The 12981-nt window shown below is 37.5% G+C and overlaps 2 protein-coding genes across 4 annotated transcripts in view; both read left to right on the top strand.

Moving 5' to 3' along the window:
• Nucleotides 1-7714, top strand: part of MCU (mitochondrial calcium uniporter) — a 199182-nt gene extending 191468 nt beyond the window's left edge. For all 3 annotated transcript variants that reach the window (XM_032469877.1, XM_032469875.1, XM_032469876.1), the window contains 3 exons: nucleotides 908-1111; nucleotides 4267-4383; nucleotides 5738-7714. In XM_032469877.1, coding sequence (XP_032325768.1) covers nucleotides 908-1111; nucleotides 4267-4383; nucleotides 5738-5815 — 399 coding nt within the window. In that variant the 3' untranslated portion in view covers nucleotides 5816-7714. The remainder of the gene's footprint in view (nucleotides 1-907; nucleotides 1112-4266; nucleotides 4384-5737) is intronic.
• A 127-nt stretch (nucleotides 7715-7841) lies between these two features.
• OIT3 (oncoprotein induced transcript 3) overlaps nucleotides 7842-12981 on the top strand; it is a 29030-nt gene continuing 23890 nt past the window's right edge. Inside the window, exon 1 of the mRNA XM_006192988.2 lies at nucleotides 7842-11917. Coding sequence (XP_006193050.1) covers nucleotides 11857-11917 — 61 coding nt within the window. The 5' untranslated portion in view covers nucleotides 7842-11856. The remainder of the gene's footprint in view (nucleotides 11918-12981) is intronic.

The raw sequence follows: 12981 nt of genomic DNA, 5'->3' as shown, positions 1-12981 counted from the left end.
TATGATTGATTTTTTTCATCACACTTTTCTGAATGTTTTACAGTGAACATGTGTCATCCTTATTTTTTAATGATAATACAAGTATTTCCATTTTAGGAAACTAGATTGTATTAAAGATCAAAGAGGGAAACAAATACTCTTACTATTGTGCTTTTTCTGATTTCTTTAAAAGTAATGAACATGTATCTCACAGTTGTTCTCATTAAATTTAAAACCATTAGAAATGTGATAAATTTGAGGAGCTGTTGTGAAGGTGGATGAGATTTAAATATGGTGTTTTCAAAAGGTGAAGCCTCTCTTAATGTACCAGCTATAGCAAAATAATTACCATCCTTTATTGAATATTTACTGTGGGCCAGGAATTGTCCTAAGTATTTTACCTGTATTCTCTTATCTAATCCTCAGAACAACTCACTAATGATGTTACGGTGATGTGGGTCAGGGCCTGAACTGAGCAGTTCTTAACCCAGATTCCGTGTTCTGATTCACTGTGCTGTTTTGCCTCCAGTAGACCCTTTAAGTAAAAACTGATAATAGATTAAATCTTGTATGCTACACCGAGAGAACGTTGGCATGTTTTCATTTCCCTCTTTCAAAGAAAATAATCTTGTACTTGGACAGAGAAGTGTTGAAACTAATGTATTCACTCCCATAATTTCACCATATTTTTAGCCACTTAGAGGGTGAAACAAAAAACATACAAAAAGTGTTATTCCTATAAAATATTATTCAGTGAAAACTACAGATACTATTTAGGAAGACAACTATATTTACCAGAATTGAGACTAACTTGCATCTTGATTATGAGCCCTGCTCCTTTAGTGAACATAGAACAGTTCAGATCAGAGTTTAAAATTGGCTCTGTGTCAAAATGCCTTACCATTGACCAATCATATGTGCCCTATAGGTACGAATTGAGATTAGCAGGAAAGCTGAGAAGAGGACCACTCTGGTGCTATGGGGTGGACTTGCCTACATGGCCACACAGTTTGGCATTTTGGCCCGGCTTACCTGGTGGGAATATTCTTGGGACATCATGGAGCCAGTCACCTACTTCATCACATATGGAAGTGCCATGGCAATGTATGCATATTTTGTAATGACACGCCAGGTAAGAGTTCCTCTTCAAGTAACTTTTCATGAGGTGGAAGTGAAATGTTGGTTATCAAAGTAGTTCTCTTTTCTCTCGTATTCTTTCTACGGCCAGTCCCCTTTAAGTTATTCATTTGTCCTTTATACACACACACATATACACGTGTGTGTGTGCACATGGATGTGAATGCCGATTATGTATCAGGCATTATTCTAGGTGTTAGAGACAGAGAAATAAGATATAAGACATGACTTTGGCCCCCATGGAGCAAACAGACTGTTAGGAAATCCATATAAACCATTAAATTCATAAAAATATTACCATAAGATGTTAAGGATAAGAAGGCAAAGGAGAAGAGTGGTCAGCTGTGGGATAACTTGTTCAGCTCAGTTGGCTTGGCTTGTTATGTGCTGTGTAATTAATTGAGCAGTCAGATGGGGTAGTCCCAACCTTTTTATTTTTATTGAATATTTGGAATGGAGAATTGGTGATAACTAATCAAATAGTTAAACTAAACTCTGGGCTACTTCTAAATACGTTAAGAGTATAGGTGTTTGTTGTTGCTGTTTTTACTTTGTGAAAGAGAGGTAAAAATTAGATACCTAGTCACTGTTCTGTTCTTTATCAACCAAGGCTCAGATATTAAGTATCAGCACCTAGACCTAACCTTTATTGCTAGTGCTTTTTTTTTTCAGTATCTTGGAAATCTATAGTGTCACTTTCGAAAGTATGAGGGATTTATTATCTCTTATTTATTATCGTGATAACAGCCACAGATCGAGGCTCCCTTGAATAAAAAACATTTGAAATAGCTGAGACATATGAGAAGGCTTTCCTATTTTCTTAGGTTATCAGAAGAAAGCTGGGAGTTGCTTCTCTTATATTTTCATATAGCTGCTGTTGAATAGGCATTTTGTTTCTGTTGTTAGACCAGTGGTCATAGGCCTATTTTTGTGTAGGAAAATGAAAGCCCAAGGATATTATTGAACCTTTCTGGGCCCCCCAAATACGTCTGGTGGAGGAGAGACAGTAAACTGTCCGTGTCCAGCTATTGTTTGCCCAGAGTCTCCAGCACCTAATCCCGTGTCTGCCTCATATTCGTCACTCCTTGTAAACAGAGCTGAGAGCCAGATCAATCTTATCTAATCACAGCTGTGGACATGGCTTGCATATGTCTGTCTGTCTGTGTTTCTTTCTCTCTTCCTCTACCCTCTCCTTCATATACCCCTTTAATGGGTTCTTTTTATCTATTAATTGAAGTCCAGACTCCTTAGCCTGACACTCATTACTGGTTGCCGTCTTTTCCAAATGTCTCTCAGCTCCCCTGTGTTTTAAACACATCAAATTGCAACTGACCCTTGAACAGTAGGGATTAGGGGAGTCAACCCTCTTCAAAGTCAAAAATCCACATGTGATTTATAGGTCGGCCCTCTGTATCTGTGATTCCTCTGTATCTGGGGTTTGTCTATATCCTCAGTTCGGCATCTGGAGATTCATCCAGTTGTGGATCACGTAGTGCTGTAGTGTCTACTGTTGGAAAAAACCTGCATATAAATGGACTTGTTCAGTTCAAAACTGTATCGTTCAAGGGTCGACTGTATACTCTTTACTTCCCCAAAATATCCTGAGTTTTCCACTACTTTGTTCCTTACTTTACATCACCCTATTAACTGGGGAGGTTTTTCCCTGTTGACCTCTACCTATCATATTTCAAGGTTTACTTAAATGCTTATTTTTTATGAACCTTTGATCAGTTCCCTACAGCCAACTTTGATCTCTCCCTCTTCTGAATTCCTATAGCACATTGTGCCTCTCATTTTCGCTCATCCTATGTTATCTTGTATTATAATTGTTCATGTTCAGTGTTTTTTTTTTCCCACTCTACTAGATTATGGTATCTTTTGAGACAAGGCATTGAGGATTTTTTTCAATTTTTATTCTCATGTATAACTGAAAAATTGTACTCTGCACTGGAATTTGACACAACATTGTAAAATGACTATAACTCAATAAAAAATGTTTTAGAAAAAAAGCTTTTGAATTAAAAAGAAAAAAGAAAGAAGCAAAATGGATGATATACCTGATACAATTTGATTTTGAGCAGCTGCTTTTTTAAAAGAGGTGATTATTAATGTTGCCATGAGATTAAACATTCCTCTTGAAATAATTTGAATCTAAAAAAAATATTTTCTTACCATTCTTAATACAGTACCTTATATCTTTAATAACCTATCTGTCCCACTATTTAAATATTGTACTTCTATGATTCCAAAACATTTTTGCTGCCCCCATGCGACAGGTTGGAAAATAGCAGTAGTAAACAGTTTAGTCATTTATGAATAGGAAAAAATGGACCAAATAAAATGTAAATAGCAAGTTTCTCATGTTAAATATTCTTTCCCATAGCAGTATCCATAATTAACACCCATGAAGCAAAATGCCTGTTCAACAGCATTTAAAATCTTCTAAACTGTTGTTACAATGAGATGCTGCATTTGTTAGCAGCCTAAATATATTCTAATAGTATATTAAGTTCCAAAGAATTTTTATGACAAATTCCTTAACATCATAAAATCAAGTGGAATATTGAATTTTACTGACTAGTAATTCAGTAAGACCTGAATACCAGTTTCTATCATATGAAAAAAGAGCCTGACAATAAGAATTGCCATTCAGAGTTCCTTCAGCAGGCATGGAAACCACCACTCAACACCCTAGCCCAGGCATTTTCAACGAAGAGGATGTCACCCCCAAGAGGGCGAAAATTGGTTCTTGGGGAGTAAAACATCTTAGATATTACAGGAGATAAACAGATATACAGTCTATCTGTGGTATTAAACCTTCTTTTGGGAGGAGGGGCAATTAGGGTAAAGTATCTAAAAAGGCAACTTAGGGGGACAGTAATGAAAAAAGGTTAAGAAACACTGATCTGGCCTTTAATACCCTTTGTATCTCAATTCCAGTGTTCATCATTTATATTCTGCTCCAGCAAGCTACTTCAATGGCCATTCAGTGCCTACTTATAATAAAAGTTAATATACTAATTTAGTATGCCTAAACCTTTAGGCTCCTGACAGCTCTTTTAACTTTTTACTATCACCTTCCGTAAATGCTTATTTGGGGAAGTTAATGTGCTAAGGACTAATCATTTAATTTCTCCTTTATTTTTGTAGGAATACGTTTATCCAGAAGCCAGAGACAGACAATACTTATTATTTTTCCATAAAGGAGCCAAAAAGTCACGTTTTGACCTAGAGAAATACAATCAACTCAAAGATGCAATTGCTCAGGTAGGTTTTCCAAAACTGAAAATAAATTCCAGCCCCATCTTCTGTGGCATTATTATCATTGTCATCATCATCATTTATAATCAACTTACTTAAATGGGTAAACTCTGAAAGAATGATCCAACCCTCTTCTTCCTACATAAATTATTCCTCAGTTGATAAAAATGACTATTTTAGCATGGACAACTCTCTAGAGAGTTTTATAACACAAGCAGGTGAAAAGATGATGGGTCCTATCTATCCCGTTAACACTATCATGTTGAAATTTTTAGACCTATTTTTATTTTTTTCATTTTGTTTCTTTAGAGTGGTCTATTTTTACTTTTCTCTCTTTTTTAAATCTTTCTACAATAGCTGACCCAAAGATCTCTCACCTAAAATGTCACCTAAAATGTGTGGTAGCAATGGCAAAAATAAAATCCAGGTAAGAGAGAGACTACTAGAAATCTTTGCCAGGTGCAGTTCAGAGATTATTGAACTAGAAGATGCTTTTTTAAAGGATTGATATTTGATTTTTTGTAATAGTAAACTCTTTCAGATTCCTGAGTGTGCCTCCCCTCTTGCTCTGATATCTTTGATTTGGGTGAAGAAATCCTCATTCCTCTTCTCTGCAGTCTTTTATGACTTCAGAGATTTTTTTTTTAATCTCTGGAAGCCCTTCCATCATGTTTAGTCGCTGTTCTCTGCCCCTTATTAGTGATGAGGTTGTGCTTTAAATAGGCTTAATCCATCTTCCTGCCTCAGCCTAAGTGAATTCTTGTCTTCTGTTGCTCTGTGGTGGTTCTCAACTGGAGGGTAAGCATCAGAATCATCTCTGGAGCTATTAAAAATACCGATGCTTCCACCTAAGCCAATAGATCCAGCTTCTCAGGGGTGAGGCCCAAGCATGTATGAGTTTTGAAAATATTGACTGCACATTTTCTTTCATGTTAAAAATTACTGATTATTGAAAACTTTAAGCAACTACTAGGTAAATAATTAAAGTCTTGAACCACATAAATTAGAGTTCTGGCCCCAGGCAAAAGTTGGTGAGTGCTTCTCCCTGGAGAAATGCCATCAAAGTACATCGGATGCTCCCCACATTGTTGAGCCCCTGAGTCCTGCCCTGTTGACCGCACAGCCTTTTCTGGAGGCCCTGTTGACAGCTGAAACTGCCAGGACACACTTCTGTTTCCCTCTTTGTAGTCCTCTGCCCTTAAAGCCCTTTGCCTCTGAGGCACTCTTATTTTGAGAGTGATGGAGATGATTTCTCTGACTCATAGTGATGGGGGAAAGACGATTTCCTTTTTTTCAGGAGACAGTAATATCATTGAAAGCTTGAATAGCCAGTTTTTCTTAACTTTTGTTTCTATTTTAGGCAGAAATGGACCTTAAGAGACTGAGAGACCCATTACAAGTACATCTGCCCCTCCGACAAATTGGTGAAAAAGATTGATCTGCAGAGAGCCTCTGAACCCCGGCAGAAAGAACACCTGTTTATAACTATTGCCTTTTTAATTAAAGCATTGCAGGTGGAAGCTGGGAGCCATGTCGGGGTAGAGGGTTTTTACCTTTAATTAAAAAACAAAAGCAAAAAGGATCTTAGGGAAGAAAGGGATGTTAAAATCTGAGGATCAGGCTTTGTGGAACATAATCTGAAAGGGCTTCGTGAATATTGTCTTAATCAAGCATCTCAGTTTCTGGATGAAAATGATGCATTATATAGTTGAGAGATTCACAAAGAGAAAATGACGCTGGGCGTGTTTGTTTCTTGCATCTACTTTGCAGGGTCAGCAAAACAGTAACACACCAGCACCCTACTCAGCTCTAATTTTTTTTTAATTTAACTTTTCTTATTTTTGACATAGGAGTAAATAAATAGTCCAGAAAAGCAAATCCTCAAGATAATGTGGGTGGCAAACAGAGTCTGAGCCCACGTCATTAGCATTTATTTTAGATTGGGCCCGGTCTCTGCAAAAAGTTATCGGGCATCTCTCCCATTTGTGCCTGTTTTTTTGACCACACACACCTTTCATTACACTAATTTTATCTATATGATAATTGGAACCACCTTATGACTCTTTGATATTTGACACTTTGGATTATCCCTTAATGCCTTCTTCAATGTCTATTTATTCTAGTGCTCTGGATCAATATCTAGAAATCACTGGCAACACTGCATGAGGTTTTTTTGTTTTGTTTTTTTACTAATTAGTCTTTAAGAGGAGGACAAACTTCCCTCCTTTATTTAACTATCCTGTTGATATTCCCCTCTCCCTCCACAGTTCAAGTCAGAGGGAGAGTGTTCAGCTGTATTAGCAAATCAGGAAGATGTAAGGTTTACAAATTGGCTAAAAATCATGGCTCTGTAGCCATTTCAGAACCAGAATAATGTCACTGCTGTTAATCTGCTTGTGTGACAGCATTCCAGGCCCCCCAGATGGTACTGCCTGGTCTGGAGGCTTTGTTAATCTCGAAGGACACACACTTCCCACACTGTTTGTGAGCCCTCCCACCTCCACCACTTCAGTCATTGTAAATCAAGTGTGTGGATCTCAAAGGGTGCAATTTATCTTTATACAGGAATACATTTCTATGGCTTCTTTCAACCTACTTTCTTCACCCTATTTTTTTCTTAAATTGAGAGAAAGAGGAATTAATCTTATACTCTATCAAAATATTTTCTACCATATTTCCAGATGACATCTGCACTTGAAGAGTCAAAGGAATCTGTGTTTAATATCCTGTTTTTAACAACTGTGGGGCAGGATGAAAAGGATGATGGGGCTTGCCATGCAGCTGATTGATTGGCTTTTTTTCTTTGACATGATTCATCCCTCCTCATTGTGGCAAGGGGTTTCTTTTTTTTTTTTCCTCCTTTGGGATCATTGTGTACTAAGAGAATACGTTAAATGACAAACCCAGATTCCAGGTGCCTTTCAGAGGTTGAAGGCCAGCCAGGATTGCTGCTGCTGCTGCTGCTCCTGCCACCACCCCTTCCACTGGCATGACGGAATGAAAGGATGCATGTCTCCACTTCCCATCCCTCCTCCCACTTCCTTCCCCTCCCACCCCCTCCCCAGGTCATTCAACCCCCTTCCCTCATTTTTTTCTGTTAAGTTGTGTGAATTATTTTTAAACCATTTATCCTGTTTGTATGCAGGGTTTTTAAGAAGAAACAGCACAGTGCAATGAGCAAATCCTTTCAGGGAGGTAAGGGAGGGGAGGACGTGGAGAAAAGTCCTTTAAACAAATAGCAAAATACTGAACATGTGTAAAATCCTGTATCATTTATGAAATATGTATAAAAAGCAATGTACCTTCTGGAACAATAAATACCTATTCAATTTTTGAACTATAGCAGCTCATTCTTTAAGGCAAAACAAAAAGCAGAAACAAAAACAAGGTTATTTTCCTGATTCAAGGTAGGAAGGTTTTGACATCTAAAATTATTTTTATAAAAAATACCTTTTTGAAATTAAGTTTTGTACCTAGAGCATATATAATTAGGGAAGGTGGAATTAGTTTATTTATTTATTTTAACAGAGGTACTGGGAATTGAACCCAGGACCTTGTGCGTGCTAAGCAAGTACTCTACTGCTGAGCTGTACCCTCCCCCTCAAATTTTTTAAACAGCCATTTCATTAATTATTCCTCAACTTAATATAGTCAATATTTCCGAGTCTTCCAGAGCTACCAGAGGTTAAGTGACCTCTACAACCATAATAGAGCTAAGGACAGCACTAAGACTAATATCCTTATCTCCTGATTAACAGGAAATATCTCCATTCTATCAGACCACCAGATTGGCCAGTGTGGTCTCCCTGGACTCCAGAAAGTTGTTCAAGAATGAACCAAGATCAGATATTCATTATTTTAAGACTTTGTATCAAATTTATAATGATCACCAAATAGGAAGCTATCACATGCTGCCTAGTCCATCAAAGGTGTATCGAAAAGCATGTGTTAAATGTCTGCATTAAGTGTGTTGTGTGATGTACTAAGAGCCTCCACAGCTGCGGTCTTGCCTCCTGGTAGCTCACAGCAGCCTAATACAGACATCCCAGGAACTTAAGGTTTAAGAAGGTAAGATTGAAAATGGTAAGCCATTGTTTGCATTCAACAAATAATAACTATGTATTCTACAACATTCTGTTAGGCTTTGGTTAGTAATGGAGGGTGTTAAATCCATTAGTGAAGTGTTGGTAATGCAGTTTTGCTAAGGGATCATAGACTTCTAGAGCTGGAAAGAGTGAAGGGCTCTCAGAGGATGGTTTCTGGAGCAGCACCTTGCATCTCCAGAGATGCATGTTCTCTGGTTCCTACTGAATCAGAAACTATGAGTGGGGCCAGCAATCCATTTAACAAGCCCTCCTGATGATTCTGATGTGAACCACTGATCCGGTGAAACCATGGCTTTAAAGGGAGGGAAACTGAGGCACAGGGAGGACATCTGTGTCACAACTCATCAGTGAATCCTATAATCAACCGGATGGAGTAAGGATCGGTGAGTGTGGTGACTATGGTAAATGGAAAGGTAGAGATCATGTCCAATGTATGTACTGTTGTATCTTGCTTGTCAGGGTGTAGTGGTAATAAGCAAGTGGATACTTATAAAAATAAATACAATAGTTTGAATTTTTTAAATCTATCTGAAAAGATTTCACAGAAAAGTGGAACTTCTTAGATTTTGGAACTCAGTTTCACCAAAACTGTTAAGGGTTGTAATTCATATTTATCACTGCCAACAACCTTTAATTCATTGCTCTCCCAAACAAGTCCAAACTTTTTGTCGTCCAAAATGTAGTATGTGGTTGTCCTTAGGATAAATATATAGGTTAATTTGAACAAATCCTACTGAATATAAAGTGATCCACTGTATAAATTTTCATTTATGATGTTTTATAAATGCATCACCCACTGGACAATCCCTGCACCCTGAAACTGACCTCAGCTCCTGTGACGACTATTCTGTAAATCTCTGACTGCTGTTTTGCAGCATCCTTTCCTCTGCCCACATCTTTGATATTAGGCTTCTCCAAAGTTCCATCTTGGACCCCATTTTCCATGAATGATCTCATCTACTCCTCTCCCCCAATTTCAGTTACCATTTATATGCTCGTTGCTCTCAAAATGTTATTCTAGCTCAGATCTCTCCTGAACAGCAGACTGGTTTATCCACCTCCTAACATCTATTTCCAGCACTCCCGCCTATGCATTAAATTTGTTCAATGTCACCAAAGTATTTTTGTTTTTAATTTATAATAGCACATCCTTTAGAAAAATAAGAAAATATGAACAAGAGTTAACATTAAATATGGGAGAAGGGACATTCTATAGGACAAAGAAATGGATTTCTTCAACAAATAGCATGGCAGGTGGGGATAGAGGGAACATTATAGATTAGAAGAATTTATGAGACCCAACCACAAGCAATGTATGGGTCTTTCTTTGAATCCTGACTCAAACTAGCAATACAAAGAAATTTTTGAAACAACTGGAGAAATGTAAATGTGGAATGAGAATTAGATGACATTAAAGAATTACTACTAGTTTCTATAATTGTAATAATGACATTACAATTATGTAGAAAAGAAAGGCCATTTGTTAGACATGCATATTGCTGTGTAAATGAAATAAGATCGACAAAATGCTAGTAATAATTGCAGCTAGGTGCTCATTTTTGCTTTTTTCTACTTTATATATATTTGAAATTTTTAACCACAGAAAGTATACATGGAAGGGCAGGTCAACTGAAAAAGGAAAAAATAGGAATAAGAAAAAAAAATCCTACCATCCTGAGAATGCTTGTTTACAGAACCAAAGGGCTATCTGGTAAAAGTCCTTGACTCTGGCAATCAGTCCTGGCAGCAAATCTGGGTTTATCTCATGCACACGTCCCCTATTTCCCTGCAACACACATGAAGCATTCAGATGGCTTCTCAGGGACAGGAAATTGCGAGCTTTTGTTTTTTCTGTTAAGAGCACTGCCACTTAGCAGCGCTAACCCTGCATTGAGCAAGTTCCTCAGGCCCAGAGTCATCCGTTGCTGCCATCAGATTGCAGCTTAATAAACTAATGGTCAAATCGCCTGTGTTCTAGCATCAGTGATAACATAACTACCTGCAAATTTAGATCAGTGGAAACGTCTTGCTAGACTGTAAAGTCTGCTTGTGGGAACCACTTCTACCTTAATCACTGTCAAATACTAGTGACCAGCATGTTACCTGGCCTCTAGTAAGTACTAATGTTTAATTGAACTGAAACCCTAGGGGAAAGGGGCCACACTAATTTGAATGCTACTTAGTATAATAAGAAAATGTGCTAAGAGATTATGAAGACAAGTTTAGGGAGTACTTCCTGAAGATAATATTTCTTTCCGAGTCACTAGAAAGTCAGTTATTGGGCAAGAAAACAAAGATGAGGTAAGTTTAGGAATAGTAGAAGCCCAAAGCATCAGGTCAAAATAAGAGTAGGAGAGAAAAAATTTAACAACAACCAAAAACCTTCTCTCTATCATTCTTTTTATCCTTCTCTTCACATTATCTTCTGTAATAGTTCTTGCCAGTCCTCATTCTACACACTAGAATGTCAGGAAGCTGGCAAACTCCAAACCTGTAATTACTAAGGTTATGTCTGGTGACATGTAATATACAGAACCTTACAATTTCCCTCTTTTGTCTAAAAATGAAACCTTTTCAGTGTTTAATGAGTAGTTCCTAATTTGAAGCCCCTACACCTATCTTAGTGTGAGAATTAGTAAAATAAATAATACTAAACCATTTTCAACTTGGGGAAGAAAGGCACTATGAAAACATGAGATACTGCTGCTCAAATTGGTAGAAACACAACTTAAGCCTTGTTTCTTTAGGAAGTTTTGATACCAAAGACCATTATAAAATAGACTTAGAAGCTTGCTTCAAGAGAATATTGTCCTCATTCCACACCTGTCCTTACTACTCTTTTGTGTGCTATTGTGAACTCCTTGACCACCTAACCTAGGTATTTCTTAATGACCAGTTCCAAAAATTAGGCTTTATCCCAGCCTCATTTAGTATGCAATGCTATGGCTGCAACATCATGAAATCAATTGCTAGAAGTCACAGAACAAGATTCTGACGTGAGTGGATGTCCCTCTTTTAGAGTTCCCTTCTGGATAAGATACTGGAGGCCTCATTGCAGGGAAGTCTTGAGAAAAAAACAATAGGAGGATGAGGGATTGTGAAATGTTTTTTTTTTTTTTTCCTAAAGAAAACTATCAATAAAATAACTTTGTTGACAGTGTAAAGCCATGCTTCTATCTGGGGTCAAGGCCAGAGCAATGGACACCTTATCCCCCTCATCCTCTTCCTCTGATAAAGTCCCAGCCCGTACTGAAAAGTCTTTCTTCGTAAGAGCTTAAAGGCCTTTTTAGAAAGTGCTTGAAAAAGAAGGAAGCAAAGGGAAACTGAAATTAAGAGGATTTTCCAGTCTGTCTCTGGTGGCCGATCCAGAAGGATGTCTCAGTTCCTGCTTCTCACCTGCTTCTTCATCACAATAACACCTGCATCACCAATGGGTGAGTCTTGTGTCAAGTACTTGGCACAATGCACTTTTTGTTGTGGGGATTTGCTGTTATGAACAGGTTATTAAGGGCAAGATTCCAGTGTCTTAAATACTAGTTCTACAATAATATGAGAAAAGTCATTGATAACCTATGAAGATACATTTTCATAAAATTTCTATTTCATGTTTCCTTTAGCCTCTTGCCTGAGCATCCAAAATTTTCGTGGATTTGCCATATCCAACAACTTTCCACTAGCTAAATATTTCTTGGACTATGTGTCAAAGGAATTCTAACCTCTTTATATACTAGACACTTTTCTAGTTCCAACTTTAAAGGAAAAAAAGATTTTTAGAGTAGAGGATAGAATTTTTTCTTTAATGAATACAAGGGACTGACTGTGCCCATGAAAGCCACAGACCTGGATAAATTAGACCTCTTAGTGTTGATGTCTGGAAATATGACTTTTTGCAGAGACTCAGTGAATCTTAAACTGTCTCCCCCCTAAGGCTTGGCACAAAACTGGCCAGCACGGCAAAGAAAAGTTTCAATTTCAGTTACTAACAAATTGCTCTCTCCTTTTCCTAGTAGAATTTAAGTTCTAACTAGAAGAGAGAGTGAGAGGAGGTCGAGAGAGAAGGCTGAGGAAACCATCCTTCTCAGCACTTTTGAGAAGCTCAGTGCTTAATTGCCCCTGATTTATTTCTTCGGGGTAACTCAGGCCTTGCTCTAGCACCTTTAAGAATACACATTTAAAAAAAGACTTGAGACCCTAAGGAGTCAGGGAAAACTAAATGTGGCAACTTGGATGGGATCCTGGAACAGAGAAGACATAGGCAAAAACTGAAGAAATCTAAATAGACTAAGAATTAAGTTAATAATAATGTATTGACACTGGTTCATTAATTGTGGCAAAGGTACCATACTAACCTACGATTTTTCCCTAATAGGGGAAACTAGGGTTCCAGTAGATGGGAACTCTTTGTACTATCTTCTCAATGATTCTCTAAATCTACAATTGGTTTTTAAAAAATAGTCTTTTTTTTTTCTTCTTTCTTTTTTATTGAGTTATAGTCAGT

This window comes from Camelus ferus, chromosome 29, assembly GCF_009834535.1.
Source record: "Camelus ferus isolate YT-003-E chromosome 29, BCGSAC_Cfer_1.0, whole genome shotgun sequence".
Classification (NCBI taxonomy): Eukaryota; Metazoa; Chordata; class Mammalia; order Artiodactyla; family Camelidae; genus Camelus; species Camelus ferus.
Note: the sequence above shows the minus strand (reverse complement) of the source record. Positions and strands in the feature narration are given on the sequence as shown.